Here is a 21,528-nt window from a genome sequence, read left to right as displayed (position 1 = left end):
CCTGGAGTCCCTGGATCGAGTCCCACAATGGGCTCCCTGCTCGGCAGGGAGTCTGCTTCTCCCTCTGACCCCCCCCCATGTGCTCTCTCTCATTCTCTCTCTCTCAAATAAATAAATAAAATCTTTAAAAAATAAACAGACAAGCCACTAGCAAATTTGATCATTAATAAGTGGGAGAAATAAAAACTGTACAGAATAAAAATGTAAAGATAAAATTACTGAAACAATTTTTAAAAAGTCATATAGCCTACTTTGCAAACTTCTATGCAAATAAATTTGAAATGTAAATGAATGGATAATTTCCTCATAAGGATTAATTATAAAAATTGACCCCATTGGAGTTACTAAGCTTAAATAAACCAATTTCCATAGTACAAATAGAGAAAATTAAGAAATTATCCCACAAAAAAGTACCAGTCCCATATGGCTTTATAGGGAAATTCTATTTTAATCTTCAAAAACCAGATAATCCCAGTGATCCATAAATTATTTTGGAATACTGAAAAGAAAAAGAAAATATTCTAATCTTTTTTTATGAAGCATGCATGACACTGATACCCAACCAAATAATTACAGTGTACTGAAAGAAAACTACAGAAAAGTATCACTCATGCATACTGATGCAAAAATTCTAAATAACATATTAGCAAGCAGAACCCAACACCATATTAAGAAAATAATACCATGATCCAATAGGATTTATTCCAGAAATAGAGTTGCTTCAATATTTATATCGAAATACCATATTAATAAAACTAATTATTTAAAAATCATAATTGTATCCACAATTTCAATACACATTCACGATAAAAACACTCAAAAAAATATAAGTTGAGGGATACAGTCTTAACATCAGAATGAATCTATATATACGTGTGTGTGTATAACGGGGAAACACTAGAGACATTTCTACTAAGATCAGGAACAAGGCTCACTATATCTGTTACTATCCACCACTGTACCAGGTTTGTTACCTAATGCATCTAGACAAGAAAAGGTAATTTCAGGCATAAGAATGGGTAAAGAAGATATAAAACTATCACTGTTCACAGATGATGTGATAGTATATATGGATAATCCCAAAGAATAATTAAACTAATTCAAAACTTAAAATGTCAATGAGACATCAGCACAAAGAATTGCAACAAAAATCAACAGGTTTCATATGTATAAACAACAAAGAGCCAAAGAACACAATGGTAGATAAAATCTTGGAATAACAGCAAAATTTACTTAATAACAACAAAACATTAAATACTTAGGAAAAAATTTAACAAGAAATATACAAAACATATATAAGGAATTTTTTTAACTCACAAAAATAGACTAGAACAGATGCACCCCCTCTTCTTGCATGGAATAATTCAACATTATAAAGATGCCAATTCTCTCCAGTTTAATTTATAAATTCAATATACTCCAACAAAAATAACAAGATTTTTTTTAACTTAGACAAGTTGATAACAAAATTTCATATGGAAAAATAAAAATGCAAAATGGCTGTAAGAGAAAAACTATACATGGAAAACCTAGCTAAACAATACATTAAAAATACTATTAAGTCTCTATAATCAAGAGTGTAAAATTTGCAAATAAACCAGAGGAACAGAGTAGAAAGTCCAGATTTATTTCCAAATACATACAGAAATTTAATAAATGATGTGGCATCTAAAATCACTGGGATAAAAGTGGACTTTTTAATAAATGCCACTGAACATCCCTTTGAAAAAATAAAAATTATATCCATATCTCACACTCTCTACAAGAATGAATTGCAAATAGATTAGGAATCTAAATTTTAAAAAATTGTAAGTATAAGAAGAAACCACAGGCAAATCTTCTTTTTAACCTTGATGTATGTAGGGAAAGGCTTTCTAACTGTGACTCAAAATCTAGAGGCAACAACACTTAACAAAAAGATTAATAAATTTGACAGTAAAAATTTTACATTGGGAGGGTATGTGCTATGGTGAGCTCTGTGAATTGTGTAAGACTGATGAATCACAGACCTGTACCCCTGAAACAAATAATACACTATATGTTAATTAATAAATAAATAAATAAAAAGAAGGAAAAAAATTTTTTTAAATATACACAAAAAAATCATAAACAAAGTCAAAAGACAACTGACAAGTTGGAAGAAAATGTTCATAAAATATATCACAAAGTGCTAATATCTGTAATATAGAGAAAACATTTAAAATTGAAAGAAAATAATGATATAATCCTTCTAGAAAGAAAATTGACAAAACCTAAGTAAGCAACATATACACTTATCTTTTCACTTGATTCCATTTTTAAAATCTCTGTGGCTATACCTCCAATAATACAAAATTGCATATACTACAGATGATTATTTATTATAGCATTGATTATAACTGCAAAATGTTGAAAACAAATATAAATTCTGTAGTAAGAAATTGGTTAAACAAGTTATAGTACATCTATATGAGGGAGTGCTATGCAGCTATATAACATAATGAGGAAGATATCTATAAATTGCTTTAAAATGATTTCTAAACATGCTGTTAAGTGTTAAAGGAAAGGTACTGAAAAATATCTATAATATGTGATCATTTATTTAAGAAAGATGATATAAGAAAATACACACATCTGCTTTTTTGTGCAAAAAACAGTAATAATAATGCAAGAAGGATAACTCTGAAACTAAAGAGAAAAATTACCTACAGAAAGTATTTGGGAAAGGGGTAACTGTAGAGGAGAATGGGATCAGAGTAGCAGGGATAAGAACAAAGCGTCACTTCTTTGAGCATATCTTTTTTTATATCTGATTCTTAGAATCCTAAGTATGCTTCCTATACATTTCATATACCCTCCAAAATAAACAGGTAATTAAAAACAACCTAGAAATGGGTTGCAGGAACCCAAAGTGAAATACAAATACTAACCAATGAACCTAACTATATTAGTAATGAATAACAACCAAACTAAATGGGGTGTGCAAGAAAAGAACTAACCTAAATAACTTTGGAAAGCAGTGTTTTACATATTCTACGACTAAAGATAAAAAGAACTGCACATAAATCCTGTAATCCAATTAGTAAATGTGTTTCTCACAAGATATGGTTGGCAATTCTAAGCCCACTTCATGTATATACTAGAATTGAAAAAATAAGTAAATATATTGTATGTAATGAGAGCTGACTTTCTCATAATTGGAGAAAGAAATTACAAATAAAGAAAGGGGAGGTGTAAAATGAAGGATATGAAGTTGGATTGGAGTATAAGTTATTGGTATGAATGCATGATATTTAAGATAGATGATAGATTAAAAAATAGACAGGCATATATGCATGGCTTAGCATACATACATGTATTTCCTAGCTGTGTCTGCTAAAAAGTCCTCATAGCAATGACACCCCAGTAGAAATGAACAAACATAATTCCCAGATCTTGGCTTCTAAATGCTGTTTTCCAACAAAAGCAACCAGAACTCCTTGGAGAAGTGGTAAATTTCAAGGTTGAGGCAGAGAAAATACAAGATGAGAATGGAACATCTTGTGGTTTCAAAAAGGAAAACAGTGCTCAAAAAGATGGGGCCTGATGAATTTGAAGATAAATATACATCTGTGTAACCATCACCACAAGGTATGTCATCAAACCTCAATAAAGGGTTTTAGAAGAGAAAAAAGATGGGGAGGGGGGTTGGGCATGCAAAAGAGTGCAAACCTGAATGAGTCTCTAATGTTCAAACCTAGAACAATTTGAGCACCAAAACAATTGTAATATTGGACTTTAATCTATAACATAAAATATCCACTAGTCCATGCTGATATAAATAAATCAACAAGTAAAGGTCAGAGATACAAGGGCTCTCCCTTACAGGAGAATTCCAAGTAAGAAAAGTAGAAGGAAAAAGTGAAATAGAAAACAACCATTAGGCAAACAGATCTAGCAATAACTGTCGCAGACAAGATCCATTGATGGGTTTTAAAATTAATTGGCAAAAGTCTGAGAAAAAACAGGATTTGCAGAGTCAGGAAAGATAGTAACTTTATGGTGGAGAAGGCCGGAAGGCACCAGCTTAATCAGTGTTAAGACATCAACATCATGAACCCTTTGATATATTGTAAACACCAACTCACTGGCATTCTTGCCAAAAATACATAATAACCTCATTCCAATCATTAGCAAACATGAAACAAGCCCCAAAAAATAAATAACTGATCATTACCTTTCAAAAACATCAAGGTCACAAAAGACAAGGAAACATTGAGAAACTACTACAGATTGGAAGAAACTAGAGAAAAATAACTAAATGGATGTGGGACCCTGGACAGAATCCTGGAACAGAAAAAGGACATTCGTGGAAAAGTAAGTGAAACTCAAATAATGTCTGAATCTTGGTTAATAGTATTATACTGATGTTCATTTCCTGGTTTTGAACAATGTACCGTGGTTACATCAGATGCTAATATTAGGGGAAACTGGGTGAGAAATCTATGGGAAATCAGCACTATTTTTGCAACTTTTTTATAATCAAAAAATTAGTTCAAATAAAAAGGTTTTTTTTTAAAGTTTCAGTACCTCTTCCATCATATTCTTCCATTTTAAATTTCCAAAAAGAGATTCTAGTGCTGAAATTCTACATTCTTCCAATTGTTTAATCAGGGTTTTATAAGCACTCTCAATCTTCTTTTTATTCTGTAAAAGGATGGCAAGTCACATAAATTGTCACAAATAAAATAACTAATCACTTTCCAGCTACAGAAAATCATATATTGAAGATGTAATTGTTAAAATATATTTCCCAGTTAAAAAAATTACACTAATGTAATTACAGATCATCAACAATGCTTTTAAAGCCTGTCAAGCAGCACTATTTTGTTCTTGCTGAATTAATTTTTGTTTGGGAATTTAGTGCATTTTTTTAAACAACTTTATAAAAAGTATACTTAACATAATATAAAATTCACTCACTTTTTAAGGGGACAATTCAATGGTTTTTGGTAAGTTACAGAGTTGTGCAGCCACCACTATAATTTAATTTTAGAACATTTCCAACATCTCAAAAAGAAAGAGTGTGTCATTTAATACATTATATTTTATTATGAAAAATTTCAAACACACACATAAATAAGGAATAGCATAATCTCCCCCCAGGTACCTATCATCCTGCAACAACCATTATCAACATATACTACATTTTTATTTTCATCTCATATAGTCCTCAAAGAGATAAATGAAATAATCTCTTTAAAATGAGTGTTCAATAAACTAGGAACTATATTAATATACTAGAAATAAAATCTAACACTTAAAAAAAATCTTCTTAAGGAGAGATTGAGAAAGATGTTTGTAAGGCACCCTTCAAACTCAGATTCAGAAATTGCTCTAACAGAATAAAATGAGATCAAGTGATTATAGTACCTCTTCCCAAATTAAAAATCAATCCCAGGGCTGTTCCTACTCACAGTAGGCAACTAGAGTTGGAAATAGTTTAATGACTGGAGTTCTAACTAAAGCAAAATAAATTATCAGATTTCATGACAACCATCTGGATGTCTCCAAATACCATGAGGGTATAACTATTCTCAGAGTAAACAATGTTAACTGACTCAAAAATCATTTTGATGAAATACAGCATTATCTTGGGGCGCCTGGGTGGCTCAGTCGGTTAAGCGGCTGCCTTCAGCTCAGGTCATGATCCCAGGGTCCTGGGATCGAGCCCCGCGTCGGGCTCCCTGCTCAGTGGAGAGTCTGCTTCTCCCTCTCCCTCTACCTGCCTCTCTGCCTACTTGTGCTCTCTCTCTATCTCTCTGTCAAATAAATAAATAAAATCTTTTAAAAAAATAAAAAAGAAATAAATAAAAAGAAATACAGCGTTATCTTCATATTTAGAATTCACTATAAATAGTGAAATTTGAACAGAAACTAGATTTATTTATAATATCAGTATGCATTTTTAACTCCCAAAAGTTCAATAGAGTAATTGACAAATATATCAATCCAGTAAGAGTAAGATCAAGCAAGGAATTAAATTCTAAATACTTCAAAAGTTCTATTAATGGTTTAATATTATGAAATCAACATTTCACTTATTTTCCTTCCTCATCACCCTTCTCCATTGTTTTATTAAAACTACCATATTAATGACCTCACTGATATGAGGAATTCTTAATCTCAGGAAACAAACTGAGGGTTGCTGGAGTGGGGGGTGGGGTGGGAGGGTTGGGGTGGCTGGGTGAGAGACACTGGGGAGGGTATATGCTATGATGAGCACTGTGAATTGTGCAAGACTGTTGAATCACAGACCTGTACCTCTGAAACAAATAACACATTATATGTTAAAAAAAGATAGCAGGAAGGGAAAAATGAAGGGGGGGAAATCAGAGGGGGAGATGAACCATGAGAGACTATGGACTCTGAGAAACAAACTGACGGTTCTAGAGGGGAGAGGGATGGGAGGGTGGGTTAGCTTGATGATGGGTATTAAAGAGGGCACGCTCTGCATGGAGCACTGGGTGTTATAGGCAAACAATGAATCATGGAACAGTACATCAAAACTAATGATGCTATGTATGGTGATTAACATAATAAAAAAAATTTTTTAAACTACCATATTAAAGATCATTTCAGTAGTATGTCTCAGCAGTAGAGGCATGAGTTTTTCCCTCCAATTTAATGCATTTCTGGCCTTCATTAACTTGGAGGCAGTATACCATATAGTAGTTAGTCAAGTAAGGGCTGGAGTCAGACTACTTTTCAAATCCATGCTCTATTATTCATTTAGTGTTGATGATGAGCAAATTGCTTATTCAATTATCTATTTCCTCACCTGCAAAACACAGGTGATACTAACACCTAACTTAAAGGGCTGTTGTAAAGGTTTTAAAAAATGACTCATGAGAAGTACCAATCACTGTTGTTATTACAACAAGTTCTGAACCTATGACTGCATTTGTATTATCCTTACCAATTTTCTAGATTTCTCTGTTAAGCTTATGATAATTTCCATAGAAGTGGCAGAAATAAAACTAAGTCAAGTAACATGAAAAATTTTGTAAAATTCTAAAAGAAATTTATCTCTAGATGTCAATTACCTCTTTGAAAAATTGTTGGTTTTTATACATGCTTGGCATAAGGTATGCATAAAGTCAAAGAATATCAGATGTTTGCCCTGAGGAAAGCACAATGTTGACCTTCATTGCCCAAGACTGAGTAATTAAAAAGTTGAAAAGGTATGTTTGTAGATGGTTCAGGCCTTCATTGGCAACTATCAGGTAATATGGGTAACTGTCTTCCAAGAAAATCTCCCACTCCTGTGACAGGCATCCAGAAAATTTTGTTCGAACATCAATGCTGGTATTATGCTGAAGATGAAGAATTAAAGCAGTTCTCAAAGGAAGAAGTTCAGGGAAGTTGAAATATGCATACTCAGCATCCTGTGGGGATGGGATAAAGTATATTCTGTTGAAATTATCATTTAATTGGTTTACATATATCATTAGTCATTAAAGGAATATGTTTCAACACAGTTTTGTTCTGCTTTATAGTCAGGGAATAGACCCTTAAGCCTTGACCGTCATTTCACAAATACATGCCATAAATCACAATTTGGATTTAAATACATACATCCCCTTTAAGCAGGCACATAATATTCAAGATTTATCATACTTTTCCTTCCTATTCTTTTCCTCTCCAATATCACCTCAAAAAGAAAAAAGACAGAAAAATATGCAAAAGCAAATGGTGGATATAAATTATCCAGAACAGGAAACCAAGGTGAATCACTTTGAGAGGATTGTTCCAATTTAGTATGATCCTCCTGAATCGGCAGAGGTTTTTCTCAACAGATCAGAATTAGTGCAGTAAACTAGACTATAAACATTAGAATCATGGCTCTTTATTCAAAACATTGCTTGCAAGAAGTTAGCAATGTTTAAAAATCTAGCAATATTGTAGATTGCAAAGTGAACAGACACACGCCAAAATCCTTAAGAGTAACACACTGGTTACCTTCAGGACAGGATAAGGAAGAGGTGGTAGTGGTTATACCTATCTGTAGTTGAAACTGTTAATATTTTACTAATTATATTCATAATTGGAAAAGGAAGACAAAATATATTCCCTCAGAAGTATTTACTATAGAGCAAATAATAAACAAAGTAGTATTAATGAGTTTGACATTTTTCTGGGTTCAAATAAATTGACTGCTGAGTTCTGAAGACAGAAGCAGTTCTCAGAGTTGGAAAAGCAGAATCCAGAGATCAACTGAGCTTCCGTTGAGGGGATTTCTCATCCTCCTTCATGACCCTGTGTGTCCTTATATGAAGTTTAGTTATTGAGAATAAAATATGCTCTTTTTTTTAAAGATTTTATTTATTTATTTGTCAGAGAGAAAGAGAGCACAAGCAGGGGGAGCCACAGGCAGAGGGAGAGGGAGAAGCAGAAGCGGGCTCCCTGCTCAGCGGGGAGCCCGATGCGGGATTTGATCTCAGGACCCTGGGATCATGACTGGAGCCGAAGGCAGATGCTTAACCAACTGAGCCACCCAGGCATCCCTAAAATATAATCTCAAATATGGTAATTTCTGAATACTCGGATTATGAGTATTTTTTTTCTGTTCTTCCCTTTAAATTTTCTGAATTCTTATAGATATATTTAACTTGGTAATAAGGAAAAAAATATAAAACAGTAAGGAATTTTAGTTTTAGTTCTTAAATCATAATAAAGAACTCTACTGTTACATGTTACCTTGAAGAAAACTATGGCAAATTGTCCTCCTTTACTGATAAGATCCATAAGATAGCATTCAACCAGATAGAAGAAGTGGAGCTGCTGCCCTGGCTTTAATGATTTCTCACATATGCATGTAGCAAGTAATGAATCTCCATCAATCAGAAAAAATTCAGATTCAACAAAATCATTGAATAAACTGGAATATCTAAAATGAAAGCAGTTAAAACAAAAATTACATATCGACTCAATAAGGCCCAAAAAAGGCAGTAGCGTTGTTATTATTATCCATTATCACTATCACCAGCAAGTAATTTGTTGAGTAATTATTTTATGTCAGGCTCTATGATAAGACTTTTCAAGTATATCCATATGCATGACTGTCCTTCATAGGAAGATCATTCCTATTCTACAGATACAGAAACTGAGGCTCAAAGAGATAGAGCAAATTATGTAAGACCACGTGTCAGAATCTGGATTGGAATCAGGAATTTAACACCTCTATTCTGCATACAGACCTGTATTAAATGCTTCCCACTTAATCAATCTTATTTCTTTATAAAACAATAGGTTCATTGACAGCTGTGTACAAATAAAGCAAGAGAAAACTGTGTCCATTCACCATCAAACAGCTTGAAAAGTTCTGTGTTAAAAATCATACATATATATATAATTATAGATATACTATACTATAATATATACTGAGATGATAGACTTTACTTTTTTTAGACAGACATTACTTTAATGTCAAATAGATATACAGGAAATATGATATTGAATTGTACATCTCTTTATTTCTTACTACAATACTCACTCAGCTTTTGGCACTGCACTCAAAATCAGCTGTGACATTCTCTCTAAAACCATCACGTGTTCTTCTAAATCTGTAAAAAAAAGATTGTTTACTTATTATTTGAAAAAGAAATAACAATAAAGTTATTTTAATTCTATTAAATTGTGTAGCTTAAAGAATCATTATTTTATAATTTATAAAAATTTTAAATTGAAAATTACCCATTCTTGCTGCTCAACCTGGGCCTCGAACCTGAACTGGAAAATATTAAATATAGCAAATATCCTTTACTTTGGTACCTCTAAGCAGCAGCTATTAATGAAAATGACAGACCTACAAAGAAAGAAGAAAAATTAGAAATTCATTTATTCCATCAACAGATAGTATTGAATAACTACTGTATATTAAGCAAAACATCAGGCAGTGAGAATACAAGAATGAACAAAAGACAACATGCGGTCAGTTATGGAGCTTAACCTCCACCAGAAAGACAAATATTAATTGGATAATTATATAAACAATGGAAAATTACAAATGTGACAAAGTCAAAGAGAACAGAGGAAGCTTCCCTAATGAAGTAATGCTTGAGCTGATTTCTGAAGAATGAAACAAGAATTAATTAAACAAAGGAGTAGAGGAGAGTAGCATTCCAGGCAGAGGGAATATCAAAATACCATGTACAAAAGTCTTATGGCATGAAGGAATGTGGGTGCTACTAGATCCAAAATAGAAGCCAGCAAGGCTGGAATGGAGAGAGTGAGGAAAGAGCTAGCTGTGCTAGAGAGTTCCAGAAATATAAGAGCATGCAGAGCCTTTGAGGGCATGTTTTCATCCTAGAAGCCATTGATGGATTTTAAGCAGGTAGTGCTATGAATGGCTTGACAATTTCAAAGATTACTCTGGCTATAGTAGAGAGAATAGATAGGATGGGAGCAAAGTTCTGTTACTGGAGCAGAGAGAAAAACCATTGTCCAGAAGGGTAATGATCACAGTTTGATGTAATATAGTTTGTTGATAGTTTGGGGAACTTACGGATATTATATATTTAGAAGGTAAGTTTGACATAATTTGGTAATGGGTCTGATATGGATGGAGAAGAGGGGGTATTGAGTGAGGGTTGTCAAGGATGATTCTTAGGATTCTACCTGATGCAACAGGATGGAGGACGAGGACATTCCCTGGGCAGGAAAACGTGGAACAAGCCCACATTTCAGGGAAAGATCATGAATGCAAATTTGTGGTCAGCCTGAGTTTGACTTGATTTCAAGACCTATCATAGGATATGTCACAGGAGTAATGAAATATACAGGTCAATGGGACACCTGGGTGGCTCAGTCGTTAAGTGTTTGCCTTCGGCTCAGGTCATGATCCCAGGGTCCTGGGATCGAGCCCCGCATCGGGCTCCCTGCTCAGCGGGGAGTCTACTTCTCCCTCTCCCACTCCCCCTGCTTGTGTTCCCTCTCTTCCTGTGTCTCTCTCTGTCAAATAAATAAATAAAATCTTTAAAAAATATACAGGTCTAGAGGTCAAACACAAGGTCTGGGCTAGACCTGAATATGCAAGTAATTTTAATATTATTGCAAACAAAGCCATTGATATAAATGAGCTTGCTTGGACAGAGAGACACAGTATCATGGAAGAAGAAAAAAGGACTGCAAATCCAGTTTTGCAGATCACTAATATATAATAAATGTCAACAGAGAAGAGGAAGCATCTGCAAAGGTAACTGAGAAAGAACTGTCAAAGTGGCAGAAGAGAATGCACTTGAGCATTCTGTCAGAAAAACCAAATATTGAGACATTCCTCAAATATGCCATACAGTGTGTTAGGGCAGTGAAACTTGATAGATGATAGATAGATAGATAGATAGATAGATAGATAGATAGTCATATTATATGACATTAAGGAAAATATGGTGAGGCATACATTGATATTAAATATTAAAATAACAATGCAAGGAAGTTTATGACTGTAAAAATGAGTAAGCTTAAAGAAAGAAGAAATTACTGTGGGCTGAAATGGAATGTTTAGGAAACACTTAATGGAGACAGGGGTAAAAGCATGGTCTCTCACTTACCTAGTTATTCCTCCTTTTTTCAGATATATAGAACATCTACTCCTCACCAAGCACTGTACTTGCTGCAACATATCCAAATATGCATAAAACACGGCCCTTACAATCTGATAATGGTTTAAAGAGAATTAAATCAAAAAGTATAATGTGCTGAGTGATCCAGCAGAAATGGTACAGGAAACTATTAGAGAATTGAAAGAGTTCTTCAATCAACTGGAGAGGTCCTCTGTTCTGAGGTTTTAAGGACACATTGAAAAAATGTGGAAGAATTATGGAAGCATTTTGGAGAAGGTAAGAGATATAGAGGATCCCATTTCAGACAACAAAATAGCACTGGTTTAATGCACAGAGATATGAAACCACATAACAAGTTTGATGCCACAGACTGTTCCACATGGTATAAAACAGAATGACTTGGTTGGAAATGAGACAGGAAAAGTAGGTGTAGTCCAGGTTATAAGGGGCTTTTGCCCAGGCAAGAAGTTTAGAGAATTTCCTGAAAACCCTCTGCCATCCAATTCATGCAATCCTCAACCTCACTAATTGCACATTAGCCATATTGTCTTCCTTCAGTTCTCCAAATTGTACCAAGCTCAAACAGAAAAGATGAGTCAGTGAGAACTGAGTAAACAGGAGAAAATTAACCCCAAGTATCTTATAGAAGGAAGAGCTCCAGAAAAGGTAGGGTGAGACTGAATGAAATAAGATGAAACAAGGTAATTCATAGATTCCCAGGTGTTCACAATGCCCTTAATGTCTCAGAAAATTTTTTATGGTACTCCTAGGACAAAATAAATACCTAATAGTTTATTTATTAAGTAGTTAGCTCCAAACAAATTAATAAGTCCTAACAAAATCATTTGAAAATAGAATACACATAAATTGAAAGAAAGAACACCATTTTTAAATTAAATAACAACAATTACTAATGAGGGCGCCTGGGTGGCTCAGTCGTTAATTTTCTACCTTCGACTCAGGTCATGATCCCAGGGTCCTGGGATTGAGCCCCGCATTGGGCTCTCTGTTGCGCAGGAAGCCTGCTTCTCCTTCTCCCACTCCCCCTGCTTGTGTTCCCTCTCTGGCTGTGTCTCTCTCTGTCAAATAAATAAATAAAATCTTTAAAAAAAAAAACAATTACTAATGAGACATATGTGCCTATTATTGGACACTACAACTTTTCAACAAGAGCCATGGTGGCAGAATAAAACCCTTCTCAATTTGACAACTAAGGGATTCCACAGCCTGCCTGCCTATCTCCTCTCACATATCTTACAGGAAACTCCTTATGAAATTTTACCCTGAATTCATGCCTCATTTAACATTTACACAGAATTTATATCACTATGCCCAGTTCTTTCTTATTTAAGGGAGAGGCACATTAGAGAAAATAAAACCAACTACCCATCATAATAACCACTGAATAAATGTAAATGAAAAAATTAGAATCATTAGATATTGGGGGGGGGCTATTAAGAAGAAGCCAGATGAATAAACATGATTCAAGGACAGAATAATCCTTTAAAAAGTTCAAATTAGCATCCCAATAATTACAATATTATCTAATACAACAATAACAGACTGCTACAGAAAAAAAAGTAAATGCTCATAAAAATTTCAAATATAATTTCAGGAAAAAATCATGTGCAGAATAATAAAATGGACATGCTGAAATCTTAAGTTGGAGATCTAAAATCCAGGAATTTTCTTTTTTTTTTTAAGATTTATTTATTTATTTATTTGAGAGACAGAGAGAGCATGAGTCCGGGGAGGGGCAGAGGGAGAGGGACAAGCAGACTCCCCTCTGATTGGGGAGTCCGATGCAGGGCTCGATCCCAGGACCCTGAGATCATGACCTAAGCCGAAGTCAGACACTTAACCAACTGAGTCTCCCAGGCAACTCCAGGAAATTTATAAGACAGAAGTAAAAAACAAAGAGATGGAAAATAGAAAACAATATTAAGAAATACAGAGGATAGATTTAGAAGTTTTAAATTCATCCCACAGTAATTCCAGAGGGAAAAAACTAAGATTCTAAAATGAGTGGAGATAAAAATAACCAAAGATATAATATTTAAAGTCATACAATAATATTGGAGCACAGTTAAAGTACACATTTTTAGACTGAAAAGTTATTCCAAGTACTAAGAAGAAATAATGACAAAAAAGAAACACACACTTAGAAATAGCACCTTCAAATTGCAGAGCTCCAAGAGGAAAGACAGAGATGAAGATATGCTGCAAAGAAATGTAAGTAAAGTGGTTAAAGGCATAAGCATTATTGGCAGAATGCCTAGGTTTTAATCCTAGTTCTGAAACATACTATAGTTTTATAATCTTAGGCAAGTTATTTCCTTTCTCTATATCTCAGTCTACTCCTCTATAAAACTGGGACAGACAATAATGTTATTTTCCTCTGGCTGTGTTTTCTAGCTTTTTAAATGTATGAGCTGATGTATACAAATTGATGAAAATAGTACCTGGCACACAGAACTGAATAAAATGAGGAGCATCTTTGGATGTTTTGATAAAAGAAAACAATGTTTGCAAATTTCCCAGGGGAAAATATTTTGAACTTAGAATTCCGTATCTAGTCATTCAATCCATTAAGAGGGCAGAAAGACAATATCACCAGACATTAGAGAAGTCAGAAATGTCACCAACCACCTATCCTAAATGATAATTTTATTTAAAGAGATGATACAGGGCGCCTGGGTGGCTCAGTTGGTTGAGCGACTGCCTTCGGCTCAGGTCATGATCCTGAAGTCCCGGGATCGAGTCCCGCATCGGGCTCCCTGCTCGGCAGGGAGTCTGCTTCTCCCTCTGACCCTCCTCCCTCTCATGCTCTCTGTCTCTCATTCTCTCTGTCTCAAATAAATAAATAAAATCTTTTAAAAAATAAATAAATAAATAAAGAGATGATACAGAAAATTAGCCGGGGCGGGGGGGGGTGGATTAAGCATATGACAGTCAGTCAAGAAACAGTGAAACTACATATGATCCAGAAAAATTAAAGGAAGCTATAAAGAAAAATAGGAGGATCCATGATACTTTGAATTTAGAAAAGTATTCATTTCAAACAGCAGTCTAAATGATAACTACATTTCCAAGCCAAACATATAGATTGCTTCTACAATGAATAACATAATAAATAATTTTATAACTTGTTTACTTGGCTTTCCATTTTTGATTCAGCTAGAAACAAATCACAAGAATTAAAGTTTTAAAATATTGTAAACTATGATAAACCTTGACAATATAAAAATAATATAATAACCAAATTGGGAGATTCAGAAAGGGATGAATAGAAGAAAAAGAAGAGTGTATATTAAGTCCCTTGTTTTTCATAGAAGAAAGCCCAGAGATAGCATCTAAAGATAATACATCAAAAATTAAGGGTTTCTGCAATCAAGAAGTTAAATTGCCTTTCTTATATAGGTCCTGAACCAATGGAGTACCAAATACCATAAATGGGGAAATTTTATTTATATTTCTATTACAACTTCTAATGAATTAATAGATCTTGCTATTTTGAGATGATAGCACAACAAAAATACAGGCAAATATCTACTTCCATGTAGAACTACACCATTGTTGAAATACTCCAATCAAAAAAATTTTTTTAACTTTAATTTGATCAAAACTCTAGTAGCAACAATTAATTAACAAGACATTTATAAGCTAGAGGAACCTGTTAAGTGATACCAGGAAGACTAAGAGAATCTCTACAAGATGGAAAAAGAGAAAGGGAAAGGGAAGGGAAAAGGAAGGGAAAGGACCCCAATTTATTAATAAATAAATTACAAGAGGAAAAAAGAGATTAGGACAAACTTAAAGACATATCACCCAATCATAGTAGTGCCAGAACTCTATTTGGATTCGGATTTAAACAATCTTTAAAAGGAAGAAGAGAAGGGTAAAAAAGAGAAATCATAGATTATTGGAGTAGATACAGTCCAATCCAGAGAATAAGGCCCAGGGAATGATGCAACCACTTGATAGAAAGACTCAAGTTCCTGAAACACTGTCTGGAGAAGAGCTGACCAGCAATGGACAGAATTCTAGACAGCCTTCAAAACTCCAGCCACCCAGGTGCACTGCCCTGTACAATATCCTCCCCTTGAGTGTGGTTAGGATCGGTGTATTTAATGGGATAGTCTCTCCCATGATTAGGTCACATTATGTAAGACTCTAACATAGCAGGAGACAGATTCTCCTTCTAGCTTTGAAGACAAAAGCCGCCACAGCCAAGAGCCAACAAGAAAACAGGGAACCTCAGCAGGAGGGGAAGAATGAAGGGGGGGAAATCGGAGGGGGAGACGAACCATGAGAGACGATGGACTCTGAAAAACAAACTGAGGGTTCTAGAGGGGAGGGGGTGTGAGGATGGGTTAGCCTGGTGATGGGTATTGAGGAGGCCACATTCTGCATGGAGCACTGGGTGTTATGCACAAACAATCATGGAACACTACATCTAAAACTAATGATGAAATGTATGGGGATTAACATAAGAATTAAAAAATTAAAAAAAAAAAAGAAAACAGGGAACCTCAATGTCATAGCTGCAAGGAATTGGATTCTTCCAACAACCTGAATGAGCACCCAGGGCCTGGACAAGATGGCAGGCTCAGCAGACACCTTCATTTCAGTAGGGTGAGATGCTGAGTAAAAGGATTCCATTCATCGGTGCCTGGACTTCTGATTCGTGGAAACTTAAAAATAATAAATTTTTATTGACTTATGCCACTAAATTTGCAATAATAGGCTATGCAGCACTAGAAAACTAATGCATGCCCCTTCACCATGAATACATTCTTTTAACTGCTTTTAAGAAAAAAATTATTGTATGAAGCCACTGAAATGTAGGGGTACGTAGGAATCTGCGAGATATTAAAATGCAGATTCCGGTTCTGCAGATTTGTAGTTGGGCATAGGATTCTGCGTGGAGTAGGAAGCTGCTTGCTGCTGTCAACGTCTAGATTTTATTGTCCGTGCTCAGATCTGACCTCTCTTAGTTTCTCCTCAAGGCCCCAGATCCCCAGCACCCTTTCTTTCAAGAGGACCCCTTAAATGCTTGAACACTCGGCCCTCTCCAGACTTTAGACCCCGGCGCTCCTCACCAGCATCTTTTTCCTTGCCTCTCCCCAAGCCTTGCCTCCCGCGGCCAACGAAGAGATCCGTCCACCACCACCGTTTCCGGGGGGCGTGGTGGTGCCCGCAGCAACCCGCACCACGAGCCCCGCGCGCCCAGAGAGGCTCCCGGGCCGCCTCCCGCTCCGACCAGAGAGTTTGAACCCGCGCGGGACATCTCCACTCCAAGTCTCTCCCTTAGTTATACCTGTCCTCTTGGAGCCCGCTCCGCACACCCAGCCCCCGCTCCCCGCTCCCCGCCCCCAGCTGGGGTCCTGCGTCCGAGCACCTCCCACTCCCCATCCCAGACCTCCCCCGGAGTCGGGCCCCGACCTGCTGCGCCTGAGGAGCCGCTGGCCTGCCGCCCGCCGGGAAGAAGAGACCAAGAGGGGACGAACCTGGAGCCCGAGAGGAAGCTGGGCGGAGGGTCTGAACCTGGGCTTCTGACTAGCGGAGCCACCGCAGCCAGTCTTTTATACCCTGGAAGGGAGTTTTGGTTTCATTTTTCCTCTCAGGGACGTCTCAGTTTCGTTTTCCGTCTGGAAGTAGGTAAGACAGTTTTCCAGAAAAGTGAGTTTTAGCCTCCTGCTCTTCAATCCGAACCTTAAGAGATAGCAAAAACAATAATATGGGCTTTGGAATTTGGACATAAAATAGAGGAAAGTGAGGCAGAGACATCTGGGACCTCTAAACATAAAATCAAGAAGATCTGTTTAGAAATAGATGAAATGTAAGGGTGTGGAATCTGAAGTTCTACCGTGAGAGGTGGAGTCTTGCAGTTCCATCTTAAAGCAAAAAGAAAAACAAAAACGGTATAGAAGAATACATGAACTCGGAGTTTCCATTATGAGAAGCTAATGATTACTGTTCTGTGTGAACTGTATTTGGAGCTTTCCTGGGCCAAGAAATACCATTAAAAATTAAATTGAAAATGCAACATGCTCACGTTTATTTCTGCCTGAATGTTATTTTCACTAAATATCTGCCTGTTGATATCTGCAGTTTGGGTTTTGACACTAGCCTCTCTTTCTTTTTAGTCTCTTAGTGTGCTTAATTTCATGTGCAAATATATTGGAATTCTAGGAGGAGGCAAGCAGAGGTGGCAGTGGATTTGGGTAATCTTAGCAACAGGAAGCCACAACTGCTTTGTCTTCAAGGAGAGTAAAGAACAGATGTGCAGACACTGTTCCACAGAGAAAACAGAACAGAGCAGTGAATGACATATTTTCTGGTCATAAATTGGAGAGTCAAGATGTTAAAGAAAAAGGTTCTAGACAGCCTTCTGTCTAGAATGTGAGCATTTCTCACATCCATCAGGTGTCCATTCATTCATTCACTTAATTGCAAATTTGTGATGGTGTTTGTTGATGATGAAACTGAGAAAGAAAATTAAAAAGTTTGGAACTTGACACATGACTGGTCTAAAGTTATACTATATTCATATTTGTCCTTCACTAACATCTCTAATAATAGTAATATAATACCCTTCCTTCCTCCTGCCAAGAAGCCAGTGTTCTAATTCCTGTAACCTGTGAACATGTTAAATTCTCTAGCAAAAGGTACTTTGCAAAATAAACTAAATAAAGGATTGTGAGTTGAGGAATTACGCAGAATAAACCTGGTGGGCTCAAAGGGTCCTTAAAAGAGGGAGTCAGGAGCAAAGTGTCAGAGAAGGCAAAGTGATAGCTCTACACTGCTGGCTTTGAAGATGGAAGAAGGGCCCACAGTTTAAGAAGTCAGGTGATCTCTAGAAGCTAGGTAAAGGCAAGGAAATAGATTCTCTTGTTGAGCCTCTAGAAGGAACCAGTGCTATCGACATCTTGACTTTAACTTCGTGAGACTGATTCTGGACTCTGACCTTCAGAACTGTGAGACTAAATTGTGTTGTGTCAAGCCACTGAGTTTGTTCTAATCTGTTACAGCACCAATAGGAAACTGATACACTATTGTAAACTCATATAATAAGAAACTGATAGCAAAAAAAAAAGAAAGAGCAAGAGAGAAAGAAAAAGAAAGAGAGAGAAAGAAAAGAAAGAAGAAAGAAAGAAAAAAGACAGGAAAAAAGAAAAGAGAAAGAAAGAGAAAAAGAAAAGAAAGAAAACAAGAAAGAAAGAAAGAAAGAAAGAAAGAGAAAGAAAGAAAGAAAGAAAGAAAGAAAGAAAAAAGAAAAAGAAAGAAAACATATTTGCTAGGAGCAGAAATAATGGATTTTGTTTTAAGAGGCAGCATTAACTGAGGAGGCTACTGTGTGCTAAGCAATATGCTAATATCTTTATACTTATTCTTACATTAATTCTCACAACAATTTCATGAGCTGTGTACTATTTTGTCATTTTGTAGATGAAATAAATAATCCTTAGAGGGATAACACAGCTAGTAAATGGTGCCAAGATTCAAAATCTGGTCTAACCAAAAGGTCTACCTACAGTCTTCTCCATTACATGATCTCAGACAAATTCTTCACATTCTACAGCTGAAAGCCTTTCACTAATAGACAAATGATTTCATTTTGCTTTCTGTTTTGGTTAAATTATTGAGATAAGTTTTTTAGTGTACATAATATTTTATGATTGTTTTGATTTTTATTGACTTTAAATTTATCAAGTGAAAACTCAGTAAATCATGACCCAATCATTTTCAATTTTCCACCCCTCTGTATTTAGACAACACACAAAAACTCCAGTTTTTCTTTTCCACTTCAACAACCTACTGACACCTACTCCCATGCACACCCTGGATTTTGTCCAGAATCTTAATCATTACAAACAGAATCACAAATTACATTTCTACTTTTCAGACCCCTCCCTTTTACTTCCTGCATTTAAGCTTTTGAGACTCCTGAATTTTTGTCTTATCAGGATGACCCTGTAAGTAAACATTTCAACCTTCCCCTAAGTAACATGTACAACCGCTTGAGCTTATTGATTTTCCTCTACACTTGTGCCTGCAATTGAATAATCTGGAATAATTCGAAAATTTGTTTGTTTCTGGATACTGAAGAAAATGACCAAGTTTGTACCCCATCAAACTGTTCACAAACACAGCTAATGTCTTTTACTTTTACCCCCAAGCCTTTTGCCTATTTTACAATGATGGTTACAATCATATAGCACTTTATATTCTCCTCAAATTCTTTCTGATGACAGAATATCTCTTTTTTTCAATTCTCTCTCAACCTTAGGATAATTCCATATACCATCCCAGCTTAGAGTCTGAGAAGAATACACCAAGCACCACCCATACCCAACATAACTAATCCTCTATGATCTGGATTTGGTTCCCTCCTCAAGCATCTCAGTCCATTTTTCCTCAGACTGATGTACCCACAACTTCACCCAGTCAACTAAAATGTACTGTTCATTCCACTAATAGACTCAGGTCTATTTTAAAATAGTAACAAAAATGATCTCCTGCTCCATCTCATACCTTCCCTTTTTGGCACAGTACCCTTTAGTGATGTACACTTTAGTGGTCTATACTTCACCCTCTTCCAAATACTCAGGCCCCTTTAGTCCAGATGTGCTCTGAAATTGCTCTGTCAAAGATCACCAATGATGATCCAATCATTGAGAAATCCAAACCTAAACAATGCTTGCTTAATCCCATTTACTTCTCTCTCTCTCTCTCTCTGAAATACTTGAAAGATTTTTAACCAAGCTCTCTTTTCCATAGAGCCTCTTTTCTTTTAGTTTACAGTATTCTTCAAATCTATTTCTCTTCCTACCTTCTCTATCAAAATTGGTGGAATTATCACCTAACAACTGTTCAAGTGAGAAGCCTGGGAATCATTGCTGCATCTTCACCTTCCTCAAATCTTAGTGAACTGGAACCCTGCTAACACTTACAGAATCTGAGATTTCTTCTCTCTCTCATTTTCCAAAGGCTAGAATAAGCAACACCATTTCTCATCTGGGTAACTGGAAGAGCCTATTTCCTTCCTGACTCTAGTCTGTCCCTCCGTTAAATAATTTTGCTGGCTGGGGCACCTGAGTGGCTCAGTCAGTTAAGCATCTGACTCGATTTTGGCTCAGGTCATGATCTCAGGGTCTTGAGATCAAGCCCCCACATCAGGTTCTGTGCTGAGCATAGAGTCTGCTTGAGGCTCTCTCTCTCCCTCTACCTCTGCCCCCTGCCACACTCTCTCTCTCTCAAATAAATAAATCTTTAAAAAGGGATAAATAAATAAAATAATTTTGCTGGCTGACAAGGAAGTGAATCTGTTATGCAAGTGCAGCTATTCTGGCTGATAAAGGAACTATCCAAGTAGGGAACCCTTCTCACCAGATATGGCCACAAGAGAGGAGATATGTCCCAGGGGAGGAACTCATGGAGCCCTGGGCGATACAAAGAAGTCAAGATAGTGATGAGGTTCAGGACATGATGCACAAAGATATGGCACCCTGGCATACTGAATATGTTAGCTGAAAGAGTTGAGAGCACAGTAGAAGCAAGCAGATCACTCTGACCTCCCCCACACCCTTCTTCCCTGAAAGCAGGAGATAAATCTCCTGTGAAAGGTACTTTCCCCCATCTCCCAGTACCAGGAAGAAAGAAGATATCCTTATTATCAGACACAAGAAATTTAGGGCCAGAAAGGCTGTATAACTAACTTTGTTATTTTTTCACCATTTATTACCCATAGCCCAAACACCTTTGACTTGTCAATTCTTGACATATTTATTGTTTGTTTGTCTAAAATGTATAAAAGCTTCCTGCTCTGGTCACTTCTTTGGGTCTTTATTCTCTTGTGAAGGTTTCCACGTACATGTAAAAATTCAGTAAGATTTGTATGCTTCCCTCCTGTTAATCTGTCTTATGTCAGTTTAATTCTTAG

At 36.0% G+C, this 21,528-nt stretch overlaps 1 protein-coding gene across 1 annotated transcript in view; it reads right to left on the bottom strand.

The window, feature by feature from the left end:
- The window catches only part of LOC110588510 (probable ATP-dependent RNA helicase DDX60), a 103,687-nt gene extending 93,905 nt beyond the window's left edge, over nucleotides 1-9,782 (bottom strand). Inside the window, 5 exon segments of the mRNA XM_021698854.1 lie at nucleotides 4,549-4,665; nucleotides 7,065-7,406; nucleotides 8,719-8,908; nucleotides 9,515-9,584; nucleotides 9,715-9,782. Of these exon segments, the coding sequence (XP_021554529.1) occupies nucleotides 4,549-4,665; nucleotides 7,065-7,406; nucleotides 8,719-8,908; nucleotides 9,515-9,584; nucleotides 9,715-9,718 (723 nt within the window). The 5' untranslated portion in view covers nucleotides 9,719-9,782.
- Nucleotides 9,783-21,528: the final 11,746 nt, after the last annotated feature.

Source organism: Neomonachus schauinslandi, chromosome 2, assembly GCF_002201575.2.
Source record: "Neomonachus schauinslandi chromosome 2, ASM220157v2, whole genome shotgun sequence".
Classification (NCBI taxonomy): domain Eukaryota; kingdom Metazoa; phylum Chordata; class Mammalia; order Carnivora; family Phocidae; genus Neomonachus; species Neomonachus schauinslandi.
The sequence above is the reverse complement of the archived record's forward strand: the minus strand, read 5'-3'. Positions and strand labels throughout refer to the sequence as shown.